This window comes from Solea solea, chromosome 1 (assembly GCF_958295425.1).
Source record: "Solea solea chromosome 1, fSolSol10.1, whole genome shotgun sequence".
NCBI classification, from domain to species: domain Eukaryota; kingdom Metazoa; phylum Chordata; class Actinopteri; order Pleuronectiformes; family Soleidae; genus Solea; species Solea solea.
The window spans coordinates 46,926,631-46,953,293 of record NC_081134.1 but is presented as its reverse complement, the minus strand read 5'-3'; the positions used below and the strand labels follow the sequence as shown (position 1 = coordinate 46,953,293).

At 38.4% G+C, this 26,663-nt stretch overlaps 2 protein-coding genes across 4 annotated transcripts; one reads left to right on the top strand and one right to left on the bottom strand.

Annotated features, from left to right (window-relative positions):
• Positions 1 to 19,063, bottom strand: acss2l (acyl-CoA synthetase short chain family member 2 like). 3 transcript variants are annotated; one of them, XM_058641523.1, is made up of 20 exons: positions 19,034 to 19,063; positions 16,728 to 16,829; positions 16,440 to 16,598; positions 16,111 to 16,306; positions 14,826 to 14,917; positions 13,543 to 13,646; positions 11,354 to 11,426; positions 11,136 to 11,211; positions 9,876 to 9,960; positions 9,179 to 9,316; positions 8,622 to 8,792; positions 8,404 to 8,537; positions 7,390 to 7,522; positions 6,166 to 6,222; positions 5,498 to 5,578; positions 4,959 to 5,067; positions 4,744 to 4,812; positions 3,910 to 4,086; positions 636 to 710; positions 1 to 397 (listed from the first exon to the last, which is right to left on the bottom strand). In XM_058641523.1, exons 2-20 carry the CDS (start codon positions 16,762 to 16,764, stop codon positions 270 to 272), a joined length of 2,094 nt encoding a protein of 697 aa, XP_058497506.1. In that variant the 5' UTR covers positions 16,765 to 16,829; positions 19,034 to 19,063; the 3' UTR covers positions 1 to 269. The 3 variants fall into 3 exon arrangements, with proteins under 3 accessions (XP_058497506.1, XP_058497514.1, XP_058497523.1); XM_058641531.1 differs by lacking the exon at positions 19,034 to 19,063 and having other exon boundaries at positions 16,728 to 16,841; XM_058641540.1 differs by lacking the exons at positions 16,728 to 16,829; positions 19,034 to 19,063 and adding an exon at positions 16,640 to 16,715.
• Positions 17,882 to 26,045, top strand: ndufv2 (NADH:ubiquinone oxidoreductase core subunit V2). The gene is made up of 8 exons (XM_058641553.1): positions 17,882 to 18,004; positions 19,361 to 19,423; positions 22,103 to 22,165; positions 23,018 to 23,134; positions 23,231 to 23,399; positions 23,663 to 23,772; positions 24,531 to 24,607; positions 25,845 to 26,045. The coding sequence occupies exons 1-8, from the start codon at positions 17,963 to 17,965 to the stop codon at positions 25,936 to 25,938; spliced, it is 735 nt and encodes a 244-aa protein (XP_058497536.1). The 5' UTR covers positions 17,882 to 17,962; the 3' UTR covers positions 25,939 to 26,045.
• Positions 26,046 to 26,663: the final 618 nt, after the last annotated feature.

Genomic DNA, 26,663 nt, shown 5'->3' with positions numbered 1-26,663 from the left:
TCCAAACACTTTTTTATGATCAGGTCACAGTTTGAACATATACATGTCGTCAGTCAAAGAACTTTCTAGTTCAAACTGTAAACAGAGAAAAGAAGAAGTGATATAACACATATAACACTACAATATATCAAATATGAACTCTGTGTTTATTTCACACTTTTGACCAGCAACAGGTGTCTATCTGCATGATTCTTTTCTGATCCCAGTTCCCTTTTGTTTAGGTCCAGACTGACACTCACACAGATGCTGATCCAGAACCAGCTGTTTGTTCAGGGTGCAGCTTCACATCTCTGGCTGAACAGCAATTCCACCACTTTTGGGTCAGCCAAAGTTGAAAGGTCACCGAGGTCTCTACTGTTGCATGCGATCTGCCGCAGGATACGCCTCATGATCTTCCCTATGTCCGAGGTCATATTATATTTCATTTAAAAAATAGTCAAATTCATTGTTTCTAACACACGTAAATAATATGAAAGGTAATAAGTGTATTTTAAGATCATGAACATTTATTATTGATTGTATTTGCAGTATAGTCACGCTCCTTTGAGGAGCGCACACGTCTCAAAAGAAAACTTTTCATGAGTCCAGAGAAACAATATAAAAAAAGTATATGATTAAACATTGTGAGTGTTTACCTGAGCGTGTTTTGGGCAGCGCCGGTGCGTTCTGAATAAAGTCTGGTGTGGCGATAGGACCAATTTTCTCTCTCACTGATAAAAGGATACAGAGGAAAAAGAAAATCAGTGAAGATAAACTTTGTTTAAGTGAGTGACTGCTTTGGTTTTTGTAGCCTGAGAAAAAGCTTCCATGTTTCTGCAGCTGCCCAAAAAGATCAAGTTTGAAGCCAGAGCATGAAGCACCATGAAGCAGAAGTTTACGACAACATCCTCTCTGGTATACACGTAGTTCCCTTTTGTGTTTGGGAATAGAAGGAGTTTTCTCTCTGTGGAAGTCTGGTGTGATGATCAAGTTCTTGATCAAGTTCTTGATCATCTTGATCTCATGATCAAGTTCTTTCCCTAATAACCTCTGCCCGCCCCACCTCCTGCCCCCTTGACCCTATCCCTTCTCACCTTCTTCAGTCAATTGCTTCTGATCTTGTTCCTTTCCTCACCCACCTCATTAACACATCTCTATCATCTGGTTGCTTTCCGGACTCTCTTAAAGAGGCCAGAGTGACCCCCCTCCTTAAAAAACCCACCCTTGACCCGTCTGAAGTAAATAACTACAGACCTGTCTCTCTTCTTCCTTTTCTCTCCAAAACTCTGGAGCGTGCTATCTTTAATCAACTCTCCTCCTACCTTCACCAGAACAACCTTCTCGATCCTCTTCAGTCTGGTTTTAAAGCAGGTCACTCGACCGAAACTGCACTACTTGCTGTCACTGAGCAACTCCACACTGCCAGGGCTGCCTCTCTCTCCTCTGTGCTCATCCTCTTGGACCTTTCTGCAGCGTTTGACACAGTTAACCACCAGATCCTTACTTCCTCCCTTCAAGAACTAGGTGTCTCAGGCTCTGCACTTACCCTACTCTCGTCCTAACTTCAAAAACTGAACATACAGAGTAACCTGGAGAAGATCTGTGTCGGAACCCTGTCCTCTAGCTACTGGGGTCCCTCAGGGTTCTGTCTTGGGCCCTCTCCTCTTCTCTCTATACACCAACTCTCTTGGTTCTGTTATTCTCACCCATGGTTTTTCCTATCACAGCTATGCCGATGACACCCAACTCATTCTCTCTTTTCCCAGCTCCGACACACATGTAGCAGAACGGATCTCCGCTTGTCTGACCGACATCTCTCAGTGGATGTCTGACCATCACCTGAAACTCAATCTCGACAAGACTGAGTTTCTTTTTCTCCCAGGAAAGTGCTCTCCCACCACAGATCTAACCATCACCCTCGACAACTCTGTGGTAGCTCCTTCTCATACCGCAAGGAACCTGGGTGTGACACTTGATGACCATCTCTCCCTCACTGCCAACATTGCTGCAACAGCTCGATCTTGCAGATACATGTTGCACAACATCAGAAGGATACGGCCTCTTCTAACCCAGAAGGCGGCACAGGTTCTGGTCCACTGCAACTCCCTCCTGGCTGGTCTCCCTGCGTGTGCCATACGACCTCTGCAACTTATCCAGAATGCAGCAGCTCAACTGGTCTTCAACTTACCAAATTTCTCCCACACTACACCGTTCCTACGCTCCCTTCACTGGCTTCCTTTAGCTGCTCGCATCCGCTTCAAGACTCTAGTGCTTGCATTCCATGCTACAAACGGATCTGGTCCAGCCTACATCCAGGACATGATCAAAACCTACACCCCAGGCCGCCCACTCCGCTCTGCATCGGCAAACCGGCCTGCTGCCCCCTTACTGAGAGGATCGCAGAGGCATTCGCAGAACTCAAGACTGTTCACTGTCCTTGCTCCCAAATGGTGGAAAGAGCTCCCCATCGACATCTGGACAGTGGAAAGCCTCCACATCTTCCACTGCCGACTAAAAACCCATTTCTTCGACTCTACCTCGACTAAGAAGATGACAAAAAAAAAAAAACAACTTCATAGTTTGGCTTACTTGAAGCTCTTACTTACTTCTAGCTCTTATTTGTGACATGTAAATGTAATGGTGTCCCCCTCCCCTCTCCAACAAAAACAAAAGTCATCTCTTCATTTAGTCTTCATCAGATATTGCAGCTCACTTTATGCTTTAATTACAAATAACAGGCAAAAATGATCCCAACTGCTCCTGGTTGGTGTGTATGAAGTTTGTGTTAAATACAGGAGTAAAATTCATTGAGTAAAGGAAGACTTCATTTGAAGTGAAAATCTCATACAGGACAGAAATGCCTTACTTAAATTAACTTCATTAAAAAAAAATTCAGATTTACAGGTTAGTTTACATTAGCTATATAAAACATTATATAACATTTGTTTACCCCATAGGCAGATGTTTTTTCTTAAAACAAGAACAATTAAATCCATTTCAGAATATATATATTGTTTTTTGTTTTGTTTGCATTAGTGTGGGTTTATCTGTAAGTTTGTCCTTCTGTTTGTTACTTCCTGTCTACAGTGTTTTTTATGGATCAATCAGATCTTTCAGATCACGTAAGTATGTTTCCATTCAAATCCACTGATGATGTCACAAATAAATGATCAAATTTGAATGTAATTCAGATCAGACACTCGACTATCAGACTACGTTTCACATGGATCTAATCCAGATTATGGATTTAACATGTTCAAATGTATCTCAGTGACATCTTCACAGGTCAGGATACATTTGTGAATTTCTCTGTGAGATGAATAAAGTATCTATCTATCTATCATTTTATTATGATTATGTGAGATGGTAATCGCTATAAGCAGGTAATGTTTTATGCAGATCCAGAAAACAATGTAAAACACAGGTGACAACGTGTTTAAGCCTTGGTGGGTTGGACTGGTTTGGACTGAGGGACAGGGACAGGGACAGGGACAAATACACAAGAGCAGTGAATGATAGTTTGAGAGCAGAAATAGTTTGTGAAGATACTGAAGTGAATGCGTGTCATTTGGACTGTTAGTTAAAATCTTTGATCATGTAAAGTGCAATTCATCTAACCCATTATAAATAAAATGTACTGTTATTGTTCACAAGATGTCTGTAAATGTCATTCAGATGTTTCTATTATTTTATAAACTGATTGTTGTTTTTTTTAACTTATTTATTGTAGCAATCTGTGACTTTGAAAGGTGCTGAATAAATAAAGTTAAAGTCAAGCTGCAGAGAGAACCTGAGAATTAAAGGTACTTTCTCAAATATTTGCCACTACTGCACAAGTCTGGCAGTAGCAGCAGTTCTTCTATTTAGATTTAACTTTCACATAGAAAATAAAAGTGTAGTTGTATTTGAACCGTCATGTGTGAGCCTCACCCAGCTTCTTGAGCTCCTGCACCATGGTGAGGTTAAACTCCCCGCTGTCTCTGAGGCTGACAAAACAGTAGAGACTCTCTCCCTTCACCTGGTGAGGTCGACTGACCACCGCAGCCTCCACCACACCTGGGTGCTCTGTTAGTGCCGCCTCCACCTCTGCTGTGCTCAGCAGGTGTCCTGAAGGATGACAACACATCATAAGAAATTAGGAAAATCAAATGTAAGAGTTGAAACTTAACTAAGACACTTCCGCTCATTTTTCTCTGGAACCCCCTGGGACCTCTTCATAGAACCATTGGGGTCCCTACACCTGTTATTGAGAATCATTGTTCAAACTACTACAGTAGTTTCTGTCCTGTGGGCGACCAGATATCAGATGTCACTGACAGTGAGACCAGGAGGGAGTTGGACTATGTGAATGTGATGAATCTGTCTCTGTAAATCTTTGAGCCTGAAATTCTCCCTGAAGCAGTTTGAAGAGGGTCTACATTTAAATGGCCACATCGTCTTTAAATGTTTCCATGTGATTCCTGTGTGTTAGACAGAAACTTTGAGAATCTGTAAATAACTCAGAACACAAGCAGGAGGAGAAAGGAACTGCATATTCACAAATGCACTTGTGTGTCTATGTTTTAAATACCATATATAGAATTAAGTTTTTATTCATTTTAAAATTGGAATGATTCATTGATCAATTCAAAGTTATATGAGGTGTTACAGATATGGCTGTAAATGATTTAGATTGTGATTCGGGTCATCTTAAAACATGGGTCCTCATATCAAAAAGTTTGGAAAACACTTCCAGATATTTGATATAATGGAGCTGCTTTATACCTGACACATTCAGCATGTCGTCTATTCTTCCTGTGATCCAGTAATAGCCGTCTTTGTCCCGCCTGCAGCCTGACACCCAAAACAAGAGGAAAACATCATCTCCCTCTTTCTCTCCCTCAGGAGACTAATAATAATAAAGGTATAGTCTACATTTGTCATGCTGTGACTGCTGCTTAATGTGATATAAAACCAGATCTCATTGTTTCCTGTCTTACCGTCACCAGTCACATAAAAGCCAGGGAATTTCTTGAAATAGGTGTTTTCAAAGCGCTCGTGGTTTTTGTACAAAGTTCGCATTATTCCAGGCCAGGGTCTCTTAAACACCTGCAGCAAAAAGCACACACACATGTGTTCATACTGATGCTGCTGCTATTAATAACTCTATGTTTTATTGACTTTTCCAAAGATGGTTACGTATAGCCATTCAGAACTGAGCTACAACTCGTGAATGAAATCAAATATAAAATAAATGAAGCAGGTAAAAATAACTCAAAACCACGGGTGCATTCAGCAGCATTCAAAACATGATTAAAACTCACTCATCAAGGAAATGGATGAAACTGAATGGAACAAACAGCTAATTGACACTAATAAATAATAATGATACACTTAATTTATTTATAAGACATATCATATCATGACAAGTAAATATCACAAAGGCTCTGTCGCCACAAAATGAATTCAATTATTTTTCAGTGAATTCATTTAAAAGTGATTCATTTTGTGATGACCAGTATTTGTGTGTATTTCTTACCAGATAACCCTCAGCCTCACCCTCCAGTTCTTCACCATGTTCGTTCAGGACAGCTGGCTCCACACCAAAGAAGGGCAACGTCTGAAAGCATGACTTAATTTATTAAGATTAATAAATGCTGCAATAAGCTTTTACTGTTACTGTTACTGTTCATAAGCGTTACATAACCATTTGAGAGCATTTAATAACATTGTTCACCTTTATTAATGCTCCTTGCTATCCCTTTTGTAAAGTGGACCTTGTATCACATAAGCAGTTAAATGAGCCTAACATGAGTACAACCATTATTGTTAATGTTTATTAATGCTCCATCTGAGCCTTAAACATGTTCTACAGATGTTAACATCTGTAGAACATGTTTCACACTTTATAACAAGGATCACAGGGAACAAAGGGTCATGTTTATTAAATGCTTAGTTATAGTTAAGTTATGCTTATTCTGAAGTGTCACGAGGAGCATTAACACGGGCAGAGTGATTAAGTCATGCTTATTTAGTGCTATTATACATAAATGAAAACAAAGTTTCAGCTTTACAGACACAGTCATCGTTAACATTTCTCACACACAGAACTGTTATTGTTAAAAACCCACAACACAACCATTACAGATACATGTATGTTTATAAGTGACATAGAAACATGTGAGTGTGATGTAGGTGTTCACTCACAGCAGAGCCGGGTTTCAGTGGCGTTGCAGCAGGTAGAGGAGTCACAACATGGCCGCCCTAAAGAAAGAGAAGCACGTTATACTCATGATGATTAAAGTCACCTATTCGACATCACACTGCAGGAGTCATGCACTACATTTGAATAATACCGTGTAGAGCACATCATCTGCTCTGAGACAGTGGCTGTGGATAAAAGTGGGAATGTGAAACGCCAAAGCATAAAAATACATTTGATAAAAGTTTCCTACGACATTCTGCACTTAGGCTCCAAAAAAGAAGTGATCTTAAAGCAACTACAATCAGTCAGTGAGGATTTTAACACATTCATTTACTGGCCAACAACTCGCAGACCAGTGTTTTTGGGACAAAAACCTGTTCAGTTGTGCACACATTAAAAAAGTCTTATATAGTTTTATATTTTTACATTTGTTTTAACTTGTTAATGTCATTATTATTATTATTATTGTTATTATTGTTATGAAAATGTACAGTTCTCAGTTGAATTGACTTTCTTTCTTAGCTTTCTTCATTTGATTTGAGTCCTTGACTTCACGCAGTGCAGATATTAATACAATGACATTGCTACTTGTATGTATAGATATATATATATAGATATATATATATATCTATACATATACACATATATATAGAAGTAGCATTGTATGAATTGTAATGTATAACTATCTTAAACATGGTGACTCTGCGGACCTGTAGGCCTACATGCCCCTGGTGTAAAGCATTGTATGAATTGGTGTTGCTAACAGAAGCTAGCCCAGAATACATTTGCATCCATGTTTTTTTTCCCAATATCTCTGTGGAGCGCAGTGACCTCGAAGGTGATGTCACGCCAAGATCTGACTTCCGAGTTCCAGTGTAAATGGAATGCTCCATGACCTCGGAAAAATCTGAGTTCCAACTACAAATGGAACACACCATAAAACGACCGTCTCCATACATAATAATGTCGTGGTCCATTTTAAACTGTACAAAAGCCTCATCATACATGTAATATTACTTCATTCATAAACAGGCAGAACATTTCATTTGAAAATAATATTTGAATCATCAAACCTTGAAAAGCTGAATTAATATAAGTGGTGGTCTGAGCTTTGTTCACTTTTTATCTACTTTACTCAGGATTTGGCTGAAAATACTTACAGTGTGAACAACTCTGTGTTATCTGTCATATAATCAGGGTCCAAATGGTATTAACATGGTCATTACCGTCTCTGTCTGCCAGAAAGTGTCAACGATGGGACATCTGCTCTGACCGACCATCTTATAGTACCACTGCCAGGCCTCTGGGTTGATGGGCTCACCCACTGTACCGATAATCTTCAGGCTGGAGAGGTCGTACCTGCAGAGACGAGCGAGAACATTCCCCTCAGATAATCTTATATTATTCTACTGTTTGTCTTATTTAAAGGTGCTCACAGTCTTGTATGAGGAAAAGCTCAATGTTTTCCCAGTTTTTATAATATCAATTTTCTTATTTCCTAAACTAAAATGAAAAAAAGGTGTTTGCTTTGAATTGAAAGGGGAAAACTAAATGGTTTTCAGCTGGAATAAAAAGTCTTTAGTTGCTCTGAAGAGCTGATGGATAGATAAAGTATAATTCCTGTAATGAAGGTCATACAAGTCATCTGTTTCCTGTTTCTAATATTTAGTTCACACGTGATTCTTATTCAAACATGTTGTGATGTCATGTCAAAGAGATGGATCAAAAAAATGTTTATTCAAGTTGAGCAATTTTTGACTAAAGTCAAAAGATTGACATTGGACTTTCTAGCCCATGACTCCCAAATTTGTGGTGCTATTGTCACAAGATGGCAGCAACAGCAGCAAGTATTTAGTTAGTGGACTTCATGTGTGTTTGCAGAAGTGATGAATTGTACTTTTCTTGAATGCATCTTAAGCTGCTCTCTCTACATGGGGTGTAGGGGTGGAGTGGCTCAGTGGTTAAGACCCTACCCTGCGTGCGAAAGACATCATGGTCGCAAGTTCGACCCCACCCCTGGCTGATTGTACTCAGTTCCATTGTAAGTCGCTTTGGATAAAAGATCCTGCAGAAGTGATGACATTTACCAGGGTCTTTGAATGCATCTTGTTAGCTCAACATGCTGTGAACCCTGCATTACTTTCACTAACTCTAATGCACTGGAGGTTAGAATATTCAGTATTAGGTAAGACTCCTTTTGTAGGTTGTGATGATATTTTTCAAATGATGCACTTTCTTACTTCTGCAAAGGTTCCTGTCCGTACTTCATCAGCAGGCGTATGGCTGTGGGAGCTGTGTAGAACTTGGTCACTTGATACTTCTCAATAATTTCCCAGAACCGGCCAACATGAGGGTGGACAGGAATACCTTCAAACTAGGGGAAACATGTATGTCTTAGATGAGTGTTTTCCAGTTCCTGCACTGTGTTAGGAGACACAAACATCTCGCTCTGACTCACGAGAACACCTGTGGCTCCATTTGCAAGGGGGCCGTAGATGATGTAGGAGTGACCAGTAATCCAGCCGATGTCTGCCGTGCACCAGTACACGTCGTCATGATGATGGTCGAAAACATACTTGAATGTCAGTGAGGTGTAGAGCAGATAGCCAGCGACTGTGTGGAGAACACCCTGCACCGCGCACAAGGACAGGAACACCAGACGAGACAAGTGGTCAATGTGGAAACAGCAGAAAGGACACATAATGCAGGTGTGTGTGTGTGGGGCATGTGAATGTTAGGAGCTATGGAATGCAATATGCCTGTGATGTGTACTCACTAAGATATAAAAACAAGTTTGTGTGTGTGTGAGCAAATGTCCCCACGTCAGTTCATGATGTCCATTTTTGTCCCATTTAGAAGAAAAGACACGACAAAGGACAGCACGTATGACTTGAGTCCAACCATTTTGTGCCGCAGTGTCTACAGAAGCCCTAATGGACAAACCAGCCAGAGTTCCTGAATTGATGACCAGCATGTATTTTCTTTTCCAGGTGTACAGCAGGTGCTGTGTCTTACCTTAGGTTTGCCGGTGGAGCCGCTGGTGTGGAGGATAAACAGCGGGTCCTCAGCGTTCAGCCACTCAGGCTCACACTCCTCAGGGGCGTCTGTCATCGCCTCGTCCCACCACACGTCACAGTCTGAGTCCCAGGGCGTCTGAACGCATTGGATGAATCCACTCATGACTTTTGCTCACATCATGAGCCACAGGCTCAGGTAACAATACACCATGTGACTAAATAAACTGTAAAAGGCTATTTGTTGTTGTTTTTGTCTCAAATGATGCATGACCTTATCATGTGAGGGTCCAGGTCTTCTACTAAATTAACTTAAAGAATAATAAACTCAACTGTACAAGTCATAGGATTATTACATGGTGTTTGATGTGAGTAAAACAGAAACCTCTTACACTGCAGTGGCAAATTGTCCCAAATAGACACATCTTAAAAATGTAAAACTTACATATATCGTGAAAACAACTAAGAAGATGTCTGTTTTCAAATCAAATGTGATTTATAAATTTATAGTGTGGAACAACAAAAAACAGTTCATTTATATAAGAAAAACTAAAGTCATTCAACTTGCACTTTTCATCACATTTCAGCAACATACATATATATATATATATATATATAAAGTATTTAATGTATATTTGTTGTCATTTTGGGAAGTTTTATTCTTTCATATAGTTGCTGTATGGTAGTTTTTGTTCTACCTGTAGTTTGTTGCACGCAGCTCCGCTCTTTGTCCTCAGTGCATAGTTCTTCACGACGAGGCACTTGGTGACGGTCGATGATGCGCTGTAACAAAATACAGTCATAACAATTAGAGATGCATGATATTATCTGCAATGTCATGACAGAAGAGACTAAATGATGCAGGAACATATGTTTATACTGTATTTATCAGTATTGGCAAACATTAGGAAAAATAAATTCTGCTGCTCTACAGCAGAATACTGCTCTCCGGTATGGCGAAGGTCATGTCATTCTGGAAAAGTGGAAAAGTAGCGCTGAAACCTACACCCCCATCAGCACTACACCGACTAGCAGGTATTGCACCACCTCCTATCCGTCGAGAAACTCACTCCAGAACTTAGAAGTTTCTACAAGAGCAAGACCCAAGACATCCTCTACACCATTACCAAGATATAAGAAGAAGACTCAAGTCCAGAAAGAGTTTCATGGTTGTAAAGAAACCTAAACCCTCTGACTCTGAGCTTAGCTAAGCTTCTGACATTCTACCACCAAATAAAGCTCTTCAGAATCCTCGCGAGTCCCTACCTCATGATACTCACCTGCCCAGAAGGGAATAGGCTGCCTGCACAGAGCCAGGAGCGGAGCAGGCAGAACTAGAGACAACCTACTGACTCAGGCGAGTGTCGATGTGATCATCTAAACAAACTGTGGAACACATTCTCATAAATCACCAATCAAGACCTGCATGAAGCCAAGAAGCCCTGAACTGGTTGCAGCAATGGCACGACAAGATATGATGATATAAATATATAATTCAGCTGAAAGTGCTGATCAATACAAACATTGAAACTTTACACATGAAGAAAGATAAAGTGCATAAGTGTCTAAAGTGGTGAAGGTCATGGTTAAAGGGGGAACTGTGAAAATAACGATCAAACATTTTATATTAAATTAGAGCTCAGAGCTCTGTGATTCCTCAGCTATAGTAAACACCACATTAAGAACCTTTGAGCCCAGTTCTTTAAATTTAAATGTCGTTTTTTTGTCATAGACACTTGACTTAAACAAATTGAAATTCTGAAATAGAATGTGTTCACCAGGCACATGTTGCCACTGTGGATGAGCACATCAAGCCTCCCTGATGAATCTGAGCTCTCCATGTTGCCTGGCAACCCCATAATGTGGACCCAGGCGGTGTGTTTCCTTCCTCCCTGATAATAGCTGACAGGGCTTATGTGTGTGTGTGTGTGTGTGTCAGCATTGTAAGGTAGACATACTTTTCCCTGTACTTCTCCAGAGCCTTGTCTGCAATCTGCTTCAGGTTGATCAGCTTCTCTCCTCTGTAAACACCATCTGTACGTCACCAAAGGACAAATGATTATAGATGATGAGGTTCATCAACCAGCGGAGAGAAGGTGTTCAAATACTGAGTCATTTCACAGCTCCAACATTATCTTCACAACACATGGCATGTACCCACAATGGTAAGACTTACCTGCTGTGACCAGGACGCTGCACTGGGCGTCAATAATCCTGTCACACAGAGACTCAGAGGAGAAACCTGCAAACTGGACATGCAAAGACAAACGGACAGGAACGAATGGCTCTTTTAAAGGGTAATCCTGATTTATTACATTTCAAGTGTTTAATTCATGTTAATAATGTGAATCCCATAATGACCCAGACAATTGTAATTGCTCTATTTATATGATTGCAACTAGCCATGGGTCATATAAAGTTGAAGTGATCATGGCAGCATTATGTCCCGTCTATGAAAACTAGAAAGACCCTAAAACACTGTCTCAGTGATGTTTGTAACCCGGGCTGTGAATGTGTGTGAGTCTGTAACGGGCGTAGTCACCTCCCACTGTGACCCAGTGACCAACAGACAGACAGAGAAAGACCTACAACCAACCAGACCAATGATCAGGACGACAGTAAACATGTCAACAAACACGCTTGTTGCAGTTTTCAATGAGCAACATCTGTATAGTGTCAACGACATTTGTCCGAGGGCGCTCCGTGGAACAACTCGCCTTAAATGGCTGAAATATTAGATGTACGCAAAAGCTGTCATCATCACATTAACTCCCCCTGTCGTGCCAGGGAGAAAGTTGTCTGTGATTGGTTCCCTTTTTAAGAGATGCTGTCGTTGGCCAAAATGGTGTCCTTGCCAGAGACATGTCTGCAGAGCAAAATCAAATTCACGTCGGCTAGATGTTTGTGTCAAATATAGTAAAACCATGACAACGATGACCAAGCACAGACAAGGTCACTTTAGAGCCTGTGTGCCAAAACAGGAGCCAGAAAAGGAAGCCACGTCGGAGCAGCATGGAGGTATATTTTTACAACTGCTAAAATCGCTCTGATGTTTTCCCAGGCTGGAAATGGCCGGCAAATGTCTGACCCATTTATGTGTGAGCGCATGTGCTGCTGTGTTCCACAGCTGATAACTGCAGGAGCAGACTGGTCTGAGCTCAGCTCAGGTTCTGCTCATAATATGGTGAAGGAGGCAAACACGGCAAACAAATATGTTCAGTTACACTATGCAACTCTGTTAGACTTCAAACACTCTGCACTCTGGAACTCTGGCCTTGCACTAGAAACACAGTGGGAAGTGTGTGACTTTATGGTAGCTAGAGTCTCAAACTACCAGAATCAGGCCCAAGTGGCAACCAGGAAGTATAATTTGAATATTTGATTTTTAAAATGTGAATTTGAAAGCCCATTGCAATACATTTGAAACTGTATTTCATTCACTTGGAAAATCAGGCTACCTCATTTCTTCCATTCTTGCAGATGGAATGAACTCTAAAACTTTGTTTTAGTTCTTTCTATATGAGTATAATTGGTTTTGCCTTATGCTGTGTTTCCATCACAAGACCTTTACTTGGTGGACGGGGTGTGGGCTGTGCCTGATGGCTGCTCAGTGTGACATCGTGAACAAACATGACAGGACAGACATCAGACTGGCTTGGAAGAAATACTTGTTACAAGGGAGTGACATTTTTCTGTCCCTCAATCAGCTGACTGTCATGGGTGGAGCCAGTCTAACGCCACTCTGACAGTACCATACCATTTTACTTCAGGTACCGCGAGGGCAGGGTGCCAAAGAATGGAGCCGTTGTGATTTGGCATTTTTTATGCCCATACTCATTTTGGTCGTGTCCGGACGGATTGGACTATTTACTCTATACTGCCCCCCACGATTTCTGGTGGTATTGCCCTGTTTGGTCTGTCATCGTAAACTCTCCTGCAGCGTGCTCAGTGAAAGGTTTGTTCGTCTCTGCCTTTTGTGTGTGAGTATAACGGGCCATAACAAAGTCCAGCACGTGAGAGCCAGTGAGGGTAATGCAGGGTCCATGCATGTTGAGCAAAGGCAAGTAGCTAACAAGATGCATTCAAAGACCCTGGTACATTTCACCACAAATGCTGTCCACTCATTAAATGCTTGCTGCTACTGCCACCTTGTGGTTATCATTGGTGTAGAATGTATTTTCGGTTTTTTTCATAAACGCAATCATTGATAAACTTTTTCCAGTTTGATATCTATTAAGTATTACTATGATGATTAAGATATGATTAACTGATCAACTTTTCATACTCAATCAACAATATCAAATGTTCGTGTTCATAGCGGTATAGCATAAATGTTCATAGCTAATTATTGTTACTATCACTTACCACAGTGGAGTGAACCGCACCTATCCTGGCACAGGCCAGCATGGTGTAGACCAGCTCTGGGATCATGGGGAGGTAGATGGAAACCCTGTCTCCCTTTTTCACACCTCAATCAACGGAAGACAAAAGTCACAGTTTCAATTTTAAGCTTAGAAGTGCAGTGTGTTTGATATGAGCCGTATACTATTATATACATTCTGTAATTAAAAATAAATAAATACATAATAAATTCTGCTCAAAGTCATATGTGATGGTTTGTGGCCAAATAAAACAAATGAAATGAAATCACACTGTTGTAAAAAAGATACACATTCTTTAAATGATCCTATTTTGGATTTACAGTTTTATTCTCAAGATACACAGTATTTGTGCTTATTTGTGACCTTGTCCTTTTATTCATTTATTTATTTTTATAATAATCTGTGACCGTACTCTCATCCTGACCCTTGACATTGACAGTTATTATTTCCCCCTTTATTTATTTTGAATCTTTTATTACCAGTTACCAGGTACTTTTTATTCCTTGTTGTTACATGTGTTTGTTTCTTGTCTGTTGATGCTATATAAATAAAGTCATTATTATAGTATTATATTCAAAATGGACAATGTACATTAATTGCATGAGAACATGGGTCCATAAAGGGTCTTTAAGATATGAACTGACAATGTATGTTTTCAATATTATGGAGCACAAATGTACTCACTTAAAAGGTACGATTCTGTTTTCAAGAAACAAAAAATAACGATAATTATACACAGACTAATTGTTTGACCATATAATAAATACCAGAATAAAAGTTTGACCATTCATTTGAAGTAAAAAGCTCATTCATTTGGTACAATTGCATACATATTCATCAAATATGCAGAGGTAATGTACATACCTTTTCTGAGGGACATTTTTCTTTTTTTACATTTTAAATGGGATGTGCATCTACAAATATGTTCCTTCTTTGAATTGAATTCACTTTGTAGCCTTTCTGATAGTCAAAATGTACATTTCTGGCATCAAGCACAATATTCTACTAGTGAGGGAACATTTTCCAAACGTGCACGTTCAGGTACAGAAATGTTCTTGTCTTGTATCCCTATTTTTGAGTGTGAAGGGAGCATGAAAAACAATCATAGTGGCTTTAACTGTTAACAGCTGGTTTGACATTTTGTCCTCTGTGCACCAGATCGACAAGACACATAACGGTCATTTTCATATTTAAACCAATGAGGAAACTCATCTTTAAATAAAACAATTTAATCATGGGCTGCTGAAGAAGACTCGAGATGCTCACCCATCTGCTTGAGGACATTAGCACAGCGGCAGACGTGGCTAAGCAGCTGGGAATAAGTGATGGTCATGTGATGGTCAGGTGAGTTTCCCTCCCTGGTAAGACAAGAAATAAAAAATAAAAAAACGGTAAACCTGTGTATGAAGCCCTAAGTGCTTCTTTATTTTAGCAGTTGCATTCCTGCAAGTACAGGTATGAGTTCATTGGGGATAAAACTGCTTATCATTGTTGCTGTGTCTATATTTAGCTTGGATCATTGTCAGGACAGCACTTGAGGGAGCTTCAGTATGTGGCACAGTGTTTCATAAGGCAGCACAATCTCAGACTAGGGCCAAAACACTGCAACAACTTAGTATCAACCTTACTGCAATGTTGGCAATGGTGACAAGTCTGCAGTCATAAGCATTTTATATTGGCACCTTTTTAGAAAGAACTTTGATCTGTTCTGAATCATTTAAAATAGATTCAGTATGTGATACACGGTTGGTGATCATTACACATCTGATGTTGCTTTATTAGATTGTCCTTTTGTTGGCACCTCTGCTAACAAGACCAGTGTTTAGTGTTTCATTCTGTTTGTGAGCAGTGATACTCAAAAAGAACAGAATATTAGTAGCTTATGTATTATAAAGTTATGTATTATTTTTTATCATTGAAAGGTTCCTTTTTAATCAGATGAAGGGAAAAAAGAAAAAATGGCTAAATGTATTGACCAAAATAAATCTGCATCAATCATCTGCCATCAGCTGAAAATCAGCGTTGCATTGTCCATACAAAAACCCCTGTCTGCCAACCTCTACACTGAGCCCCTATGACTGCTGAGCTAGTAGAGGAGTTATTTCTTCAGTTGACAGAGCAAACAAACCATGACTTAGAGCTTCTATGGTGAATTCAGTTTCACTACAGAGGTCAGACATTGGACAGAACACAGAAAGAAAATTATTCTATGAACAATTGATTGGCTCTTATTGAACTTTTATACTTGGTATAAAGGTTTTGGCATTTTAATAGAAGCAGCTTTTTGTAAAAAAAAAAACCCAATATAAATTGCTTTGTGAATGACTCATATAAAATAATGACATCTGGAAAGATTTTGAAACATGCATGATTCAGGAAGCAGAGATACCAGAACTCTGACTTTTTGTTGCACTGACTGTGGTTTGTTTTGGTGTTCTCAGGTTGCAGCAGGGGACACAGCAGTTGTTATTGCACTGGAATACCTGGCATACTTCCAGGCAGCCTTTCCCATCAAAGCAATCACTTATTCTGGGCATGCATTCATGCTTACCAGTAATAGGCAACCTTTTCACCAAGGTTCCTCTCCTTCACGTGTCTGTCTAGGACATTATAGCACATGTTGGTCTTGGCCCCTTCCATGCATGTGACATATACATTCCCTTTTGTCACATCAAAGTTGTACTGCAGCATTGGCCCTGTTGTTGGCTTCTTCCAGAAGAACTCATCGGCGACCTCTTTCCAGAAAGCTGAAAGAAACATTTCAGATCAGTGTTACAGGCGCCAGAGAGTGAGAGAGGGCATATAAACACTGAGAGATGCTCAGAAGTGCATGGAAACACTGCATGCACGGTGCTAACGCTGCATCCATGGCTGACCTACCTTCTGGATTCTCAAGAGACTTCCTGTACAGTTCCAGATAAGAGTTTAAATCAGGCACATGAGCATCCCTCTGCAGGTCACTGGAGGGGTAGTACATTTTGTCTTGAGACTCAGGAACAACCATTGCGGTGGAACAGATGTAAGACAGTCCTATCTCATCTGAGGGTGAGTCAAAAAATGGGTTAATCTAGGGTCAGTGCTGATCTGTCTAGATCCTCCTGAGGAAGGTAACAACACTATAAGGGCCCTCTGTATAAAAGCAGCACAGTTTAGCATGCAGAGACCCACCTCTAATCCATGGACCCAGGCTCTCTCCAGTCTGCATAGTGCCAGGGGCAGCCTATCAGCTCACAGCACTCCCACTTTTTCATTGGGTAAAGCCTGCCTGGCCTGTTGAATGTGAGCAGTTAGCAGTGAGTTCGAGGAGGAGGAGGAGGAGGAGGAGGAGAAGGTGGTCTGAACGTTTGGTATTCAGGCCTGACAGAGAGAGGGTGATCAGATTCTTTTTTACTATTTACCAATATTTACCAACTTCAAAGCATGACAAAAATAAGACAAAGATTGTGTGCAGTAACTAATTATTTTTGTCTATTGCAAATAATATAATGTACAGTAATATAAGGACCCAATCTCAAAGGATCAAATTGTGTTCTAAAGTAAGTGTGATATATTTATTTAAATTCTCAATAATATTCCAAAAAGTGTATGCTGAAACCAAACTGTATTACATAATTACCAGTATATACAGTATCCACTGAATATTTCTGCATATCCTCACACTATATCATTTTCTAGGTGTCCTGTTAAAGTGTATCATCATTACATGTAATGATTATGATATGATATATAATAATATATCTTTCAAATATACATAAACATTTAGAATACCAATTCCTGCTCAACTGTGGTAAAATATGTATGTATGTATATATATATACTGTACATATTTTGTATATATATATATGTGTGTGTATGTCGTCAAAAGTGTATGTATGTGTATATATAATAAAGATTCTTTATTGTTATTATGCAAGCATAACAACATTTCCTCCTGAGACTCTCAGCACACATTGAAATGTCCTAAATAAAATAAAAGCACTTAGAAAAACAGAAATTAACAAAACAGAAAACAAGATAAGGTTTTGCAGGTGAAGTGTGCAAATTCTAAGTGAACAGTGCAGGGAAATGTATGTACAGGGGGAAAGAGGGGCGGTGGTATGATACATATAAATATTAATATAAAGTATATAAAATATATATATATGTATACACATACATACACACACACACACGTTTGACGACACATATATATAAAATATTTATGTATGTATATATGTATATATCCAAAAGACAAAAGGCTGTTGGCCTCCTCACTTGTTTTAGCACTCTGGGATCGATTGGGCGACGCAGCGCCGTGACGACGTCAGACAGTGTTAGTCGAGCGTGATAAGGCTTGTGTGGATGTCTGTGGCTGCTACGCTGTCTGTCCTCTGACACACCGGGATACAACCTCAAGCCAAAAGATGTTTTTGTCTGCAGCTTTTCGCTCTGCTGTGTCGCACACGGTATGACTGTGGTTTCCTTTGTGATTATAGGTCAACGTTCAAGTCCCGAACGCGACTATTTGTAGAGAAAATGCCATGACTCCTCACAAGGACAAGCGGTAGCAGCAGAGGCCGCGAATCGACGTTGGTTAACACTAGCATGCTAGCTGGTTTAGCATTTAGCATTGGCTGACTAATGTTTACCAACACATTTAAAGTGTCTCTTCTTCTTCTCCTGCTTTCATTTTCACGCATAAAACTAAACGTATTTTGCAGTGCTATATTTTGAAGATTTCGTTTTCCCGCTAGTTGTGTACATTGACAGATTGACAGATATTAATGCTGTAGAATCAGATACATAATGTTTTCTATTTCTTCAGTCAAACCAGGAACTAACATTATATTTCAATTAAGGGCCATGTGAACATGTAAATGCACTGATATAGTTTATGCAGTGCAATTTAAACTTGAATGACTTGAAATGGAGCAGTTAACATTAGGGCTGGGCAATATATCGATATTATATCTATATTCATAAACTTCATATCGCGATTAGGTTTTAAAGGCTGATGCATTGGTAATCATTGTGTTTATTATATGGAATAAATGAGTGAAATACACTACATATTACATATAATATAATAATATATTAAGTTAAATACTATATATGTTTATTAATAAATAATAGAATCCATGGCATCGACACAATTATGATGTTAATTGTATTTTAAGATAATGTAATACAGCTCAAACAGTAGATATTTTATTTTAGAGTGTATTTACAGTGTATTGTCACTCACTCTTTGAGAAGCACAAACATCTCTAAAGAAAACTCTCAGAGAAACAACCTATGTGTAGTCTTATATACCCTTAAATCTCATATAGCCTAATAATATCAAACTATTATTTATAAGCCATATCGCCCAGCATTACAGAAGAATGTATTTGATTTCATGATATGTATCGATATTGAATGAAAAAGTATATTGTGATATTTTTTCCCATGTCGCCCTGCAACAAAACTATAGAAAATAACTTTGAAAATGTTACCAAATTATGTGTTCTTCTTCTTATTCTTCTTCTTATAATAATAATAATAATAATAATGATAATTTCCATCAGCCTATACTCTCAGGTGTAATACTGCTCTCCACAGTTCAAAGGTCTTTATCACAGTTTGTTTTTCTTTATCAAAGATCAAAGTCAAGGACAGACCCTAATGTACACAATGGCAACATCAAAGTTTGCTGCTAAACTTAACCATTTACCCTTTATTTCAAGTTATTTCTGGGCTGGAGAAAATCATAACCTGCCAAAAGCGTCTTTAACGTGTTGATGAACAAATAACTCACAGCTTCTTGCTCTCTGTGTTTGCAGGCCAGGCAGGTGAGGAGTCTGCATCAGTCTGCTGCACGGGCCGGAGCAGGAGGAGTCTTTTTGGTGAGTTCTATATTCTTTTCTATAAACCAAGAGTTTAGCTCCAGAGTTACTGGCAGTGATTTGTGGTTTAATCACAGAGGGTGGAAATCGATGTTGTGGGTGACACTGTAACTACTGTATTACAAGATATCATTTCCTTTTGTCTATGTGCTTCAACCTGAAACTATTTGATCAGAGCATCCCAAACTTTAGTGAAGTTAATGGATAACTTGAACATCTGGAAAAGAAAAAGCGAAATTGGTAATGGGAACAATGTGAAATATTTTGTTCCTATAACTACAAAATATTTTAAAGTAACACAGTGTTGCTCTCGGGTTCCCCCCACAAATGGTAAATGGTCGCGATAACTTGTTGACGTGCCATAAAAGTGTGTCATAAAGTGTGATGTTGTAAGTTGATGTACCATCATTGTGTCTCTTTGAACTCAAAATAATTTACAAGATAAATAATCATGATCTTAGTATTGGTCAGAAATCATTGTGATAACTGAGTCGGCCAAAACTGACAACACCTTTGTGTTAAGATATAAGCAACATATGTAAATTAATTTTGGTATGTTAAAGTTGTTAAGTTAAATATGTTTTTTTTTTTCTATCTAAATAATTTTTTACTCATGCTGTAAGCCCACCTGCAATACTGCTAAAGCCCACCAGTGGGCTACAGCTCTCACTTTCTCACAATTACTTTAGAGAATTGGTCATATTTCTTTTTGACATGGGAAACCAGCTAATGCACTGAGTTTCAGTAGAAGTGAAAACTGATAATACATTTTTCTCTGCAATGACAGACAGACGAATTAATAAAGTCGTCTGTCTGTCTGTCTGTCTGTCTGCTTAGAACATTCAGAATAAGCAACTTTCTTTTGATCCGACAATGTAGAGTGAGCAATGCAAATGCTGATGGATGTTATACTAGTATCAGTCCAGTCAGTCCTGCTATGTAAATGTATATTATATATCTATAATTGTAAAACAAACATGTCTTAGACCTTATGCTGTTGGAATGAACTACTAAAATTACTCCTATAGTCATTTACATTTATTAATTTGTTCATATTTTGGAGATTATGGTAAAATATTCTACACAAAATCAGCCTATTTGCACACAAATAACTTGTATAAATAATAATGATAAATTCCACTCATTTTGTAAACCGTATGTTTCCATGATTTGCCTGTAAATATTAATTTGTATTTTTGTTTCTAAAATAATTGGCTGGTAAATCTGGTGCATAAAGGATTGTTTTTATTTCCACTGCTTAATTATCTGTGGTGTTGCCTGTTAGACACAAACAGCACGTGTGAAACTACTATGTAATGGAAACGTGTCATGGTTTCAGTCTCTTGGTAGTAAAGATGTTTTCTTTTAACTGTGATTGGATGGAAAAGTAGTTTTGCTGTACTGACCTTGAGTTCCTCCTATTTGATTAGTAATATTGTTAAGTAAAAATCACACTATTACATTTTTTTTGTTTATTTAATTGTTTCAGAGATTATTGTTGCTCACAAGGGGGCAGTGTGTGCAGAAGCATAAATAAATGTTCAGTGTGTTCAGTACTTTTAATGGTCTGATAGTTGCATTGGTTTCTCTTCCAGGTATTCATGTTTTATCAGAGACCACTTGTTACTGCCCATTGCCCTGTTACTCATGAATAAAAGTGGTAATTGTTAAGTAATAAAGAAAGAAGGCTAACAAACAGTCAATAACCTGCAATAAATGATTTACTTACATTAGATGAGATTCATTTTTGCAAGATTTATTATAACTAATGCAGTGCCTGTGCAAAATCTGTTTCTGTGTGTGTTTCTAGTAATTGTCGGTTTGGTGTGTTTGAGTGACATTTTTAGTTGTGTATGGTAGAAAGCAAGTACTGATGAAAATTGAACTACATGGTTGCATAACAGTTGGTTGGTTGTCACCTGGATGCAGAGCTAGAGTTCAGTAGGGTGACAGCTGCAGGAAAGAAGCTTCCTCTGTGGTTGGGGGCACTGCGTTCGTCACCTGCCTTATCTGACGTGCAGCGTCACTTGCCAGACGAGCACTGAGTTCATCATCGTGCTTCTTTTAGCGATATATTTAACGATATCTTTTGCATTACATATCCAAACTGCACTGTACTTACTCGTGCCCATAGCAAGACACCTGTCAAGTTTGAGATATGCGAATAACGCACAGACAGACACACAGACAGACAGACGTTCCTGGAATGTATAGATAGATAGATAGATATCAAGTTGTTGATTTTTCAGCTTCTTAAATGTGACAAAGAAATAGATTAAACTGAATTTTGGTTTGTGGGCAAAACAAGACAGTTGAGAACATCATAAATAAAACTTATTGTAAGTCGCTTTGGTCGCTGTAAGTCGCTTTGGATAAAAGCATCTGCTAAATGACATGTAATGTAATGTAATGTAAAATTTCCTGGTTTGGGAAACACTGATCAACATTTTATGGAGCCAATGACTGATCAAATAATCAAGAAAATAATCAACAGATTAATAGATCATGAAAATAACTGTTAGTTGCAGCCCATAGCATCTATAAATGTTTAATAGCCTGTGGAATTAAATTTTTCTTTTCCAAAATGAATGTTATTCAGAAATGAGTGACCGTAATTATTAACTTTGTGAAAATATTATTTTTCCTCAAACACCACTGTTTTTTGTTTTTTAATTTTAGCACAAAGATACTCCTGACAACAACCCTGATATTCCATTTGAGTTCACTGAGGAAAATAAGAAGGTAAGACTGACATCTGTGCTACGGAGGACCGTTTGTTTGACGTCTGCTCCAATATCTAACATTTCCCTTTTCAAACTATTTTGTGTTGTTGTGATATTTTTTTTTCTATTGTATTTGTAGGTATCAATTGTATTGTATTTATATTATGTCCCTTTACAAACTATTTTGTGTTGTTGTGATATTTTTTTTTCTATTGTATTTCCTATTTTTGGTTGCAACATAGAAGTCGAATTTTCTACATGTTTGCTTATTTTAAATGAATGCTTATTACTAGGGAAGAGTCAATACAATACTCGGTATGGGTATCCATCCCATACTGGTCAAAATCACTGGATCTGATATCGGAAAGAATTTAAAAAGCCTATATATCACATGCTTCACTGCGCACAGACTGTAAAAATGCATGTCGTGGGCTGCTAATTTCCTTTCGATGGGAGAAGAATATTTGTTACACAGTTGGATAATTATGTCTTTGAAATGGCTAGCACAAATGTGTTAACAGCTTCATAGTAAAAATGGTCTTAAAAGTAGTGTATCAGACTGATATTGGTATATATTCGAGTTTGTTATATTGGTATCGGACACAAAAACAGTGATATTGTGTTACCCCTACTTATTACTGCAGTAGACCATAAAATGCTAACACTTCATTTATCATTTAGCCAGGATGATTTGATTAATTTGATTTAATTTATTCTAACTCTTAAAGCTAATAATAACCCATGGATTTCACAGTATACATTTATTTATCTCTAAATAAATTACATCCAAGAAAGGAATGGAATGATTGAGGTATTCTAAGCTACTATAAAGTTCCCATTTTAAAATGTCTATTTTTTTCTTTCCTGTCAGAGGATTGAAGCCATCATTTCAATGTATCCTGAAGGACATAAGCAAGCAGCCACTATTCCAGTGTTGGATTTAGCCCAAAGACAACATGGATGGCTCCCCATTTTTGTCATGAACAAGGCACGGTGATTCTCCTGGAATCAAATTCTTACAAAAAAATATTTGGGTCACATTTATATTATTTCTGTTTGAATGTTTGGTATTGTCGTCGTTCAGGTGGCCGAGGTGTTGGAGGTCCCTCCGATGAGAGTGTACGAAGTGGCCACATTCTACACGATGTTCCTGCGTCAGCCCGTGGGAAAATACTTCATTCAGATCTGCACAACAACACCCTGCATGCTCTGCAACTCCGACAGCATACTGGAGGCCATCCAAAACAAACTGGGTAAGAGAGATGCTTTTTGGTGGAAACACGGATGAAAATAATTGTGTATGTTTGAGTCAAAAAAACATGTCAACATTTATATGCTGAGAAACTGTACTGCGATACTTGTGTTTGCATTTAATAAAGCATGCCTCTGTTTGCTGGTGTATCAAATAGTGAGGGTCTTGTGTATATATAATATATAATTACAGTTTGTACAAGGCGGTTAAGTTTGTCAGGAGATCATCTACATGTCTGATGTGTCTTCATTTATTTCTGTGCAGGTATCAAGGCTGGAGAAACTACTCCAGACAAGATGTTCACACTTCTAGAAGTGGAATGTCTAGGTGCCTGTGTGAATGCTCCAATGGTCCAGATCAATGACGACTATTATGTGAGTGTAGATTGCATCCTTACTGAATGTTTTAAATTCATTAGGCAATATTATTTTGAAACCTCAACCTTTTTTTTCCCCTCCCCCTTTTGGAAGCTTAAGAAATTCTCAAGCAGGAAATAAAAACCACAACAGGAAAATGAATGAATATTTAGGCATTATTAAGGCTAGATTAACATGTCTCATTCTTAACCTAATTTTCACAACAGATTTAACGGAGTCTGGTCTAATTTGTGGTTAAACATTCCATTATCTTTAAGTATTTTTATTCTCACTTGTCCTGGGAAATTCACTAATTCCAAAGATGAACGTAAATGACCCAATTAAAGTAAATGTGACAGAGAAAGGAGAGCATGTCAAATTGCTGAGGTGTGATCATTAGAGAAAAGGTAATACGGAATAATACTATGGCATAATAAGGCAGTCATAGTACCGAGTTTAGCTTTTTATGTAACTAATAATGCATTTCATTTTACTTCTGGATTCTTTGCTCCACAAAACAAATAAATCATTAAAATGGACTAAATGTGATCTGTGGACAAAAACAAGGTATTTGAGAAGATAATTTTAAGGTTTTATGGACCTTAAAATGTAATGGCTCTATTTAATTGCAGTAGAAGCATGTAATGTATTGCCTCCTCTTGCTCCATGTGACAATGTAATGGCCTTCATACAGGTTGAAGGATGAAAGGACATAAAAAAAAACAACCCAGTTATGATGTTAATGTAATATAGTGCTCTGTGCTTCTTGTTTCCAGGAGGACTTAACACCTAAGGACATTGAGGATATTATTGATGAACTAAAAGCAGGCAGAGTTCCACCACCAGGACCCAGGTACAAATATAAATATATATGTACTGTACAGTGTTGGGCAGTAACGCGATACTAGTATAACTACATTTCTCAGTAGCGTGGTGGTAGCGCCACTGTTTTTCTGAATCAAATAGCTTTTCGGTGGCTTAGCTCTTTTATTGACCAAGTTGTGCGGTAGCGTCCACACAAGCTACACTTTTACAAACATCTTTCTACCGCGGTCTGAAATAATGACGCCACCGCCATACACGGCTGTGTATGTGGAGCCGACACAAGCACTTTCATGTGACGGTGACATCACCGACCAATCCTTGGGCTGATGCCTACAACAGAGATTAGCTTGAGTTACATTACTTGATGGAAAGATGGCAGAGGGTGAGGAGGAGGGAGACGAGTTCATCCCGAGGGAGGCGCCATGGCCGTACCTTGAGAAATATGTGTTTGAATGACATCAGTGATCACTGATGCATTTGTTATCATTCTTACTGTATCCAACACACAACTCTTCGGGATATTTCACTCAATTTCAACAGTGGACAATGGAAACATTACTTTTTGAATCAGCTTCATGGTAATTGCCACAATGTTAAATGACATGAGAAAGGCTATAATAGCCACATATAAACTTTGAACTTGATATACAGATATACTGTAAGTGTAAAAATATGTCATGTGTTTAATTAAGTTGATGAGAGTTGACCTAGTGTCCTGGACAGAGTTAGTTCACATTGTCTTTAATGGCATAGTTCAAAATAAACATAATAGAGCAGTTTGGAGCCGGTCTTTATTCTTTTGATGCTGTGAGTTAAGTTAAGTTAAGTTGTCCTGCAAATGTGCCCAAGTTATTGAGCATACCCATGAAAACACAGGTGTGTGCACACAAACACACAAATATAGATGAACATACGCTCTCAACACCTGCTTTTTGTTACCATGTGGAGCACATGTTAGTGCAAACATTTTGTTTGGTTTTTGTGTTCTGGTTTTGGAGCAGTGAGAGCACGTCTTATTGTTTAATAAACTGCTTATCTGTCTAATAAGTTGTATTGATCACTGAGATAGCTTTGACTTGGAATTAAGTTGTATATGAAAAAGAAATAGCTTTGATGTAGTTAAACTACTTTTGCCATGTTGCTGTAGCTAAGCTTGCTACATTTCTCTGTGGGGTAGCTTTGGTGTAGGGATACAGAGTAACTGGTAGCTTAGCTCACTTTTACACTTGACATTAAGATGTATATTGTTTTCTCTTTGTCCACAGGAGTGGGCGTTTCTCTTGTGAACCAGCAGAAGGATTGACGTCTCTCACGGAGCCTCCTAAAGGCCCGGGCTTTGGTGTCAGAGCAGACTTGTAGACATTTCCAGCTACTGTCTGCTTTCTTTTTCAAAAGCAACTTGTCCATGACACTGACGTAATGTACAACGCAAACATACTGTGTAAATAAACTGTTCATATACCTGTGCTGCCAGTGTTATTGTGTGGACATGTGTTTTAACAAGGAGAAGTACTTTAATGCCACTGTTTTTTCATGTTTGTATTTTTCAAACACAGCATTAATCTGGCTCACTTAGTGAAACAAATAGAAATCATTTTTTGTACATGGAGAATACATTTAGATATCATCTCGCTTATCATATGCAGTAAAAAATATTGTTTCATTCAAACAGTCCATTCATTTTCTGGTTACAATAAAGGGAAAAGGAAAAGCTGCAAATCACTGCAACTGAGACATTTAAACAAGCAAAAATAATGACGTTTAGAAAACAAATCAGTTTAATAACAGATCTTTCTGTTAGTTGATCAATGACCAGAGCTGAATTGATTTTGTGTTTCAGCTAATCGAACAAGGATTTTATATTTAATACCTATAATTACAAGATATGATATTGCGGATACAATTTTTTTTCTAGTCGATGCTGAACTTTGGAAAACAGTGCAGCAGGGACCTGATCTGTATTTGCCAATATTTCTGGCCTATTCCCTCCATTTGGAATTAAACATTTGGATTTTGACAAAAACAAACAAATTGCTTAAATTAACATTTATTGTAAAACAAAATCTTAAGATAACAAAAATCAT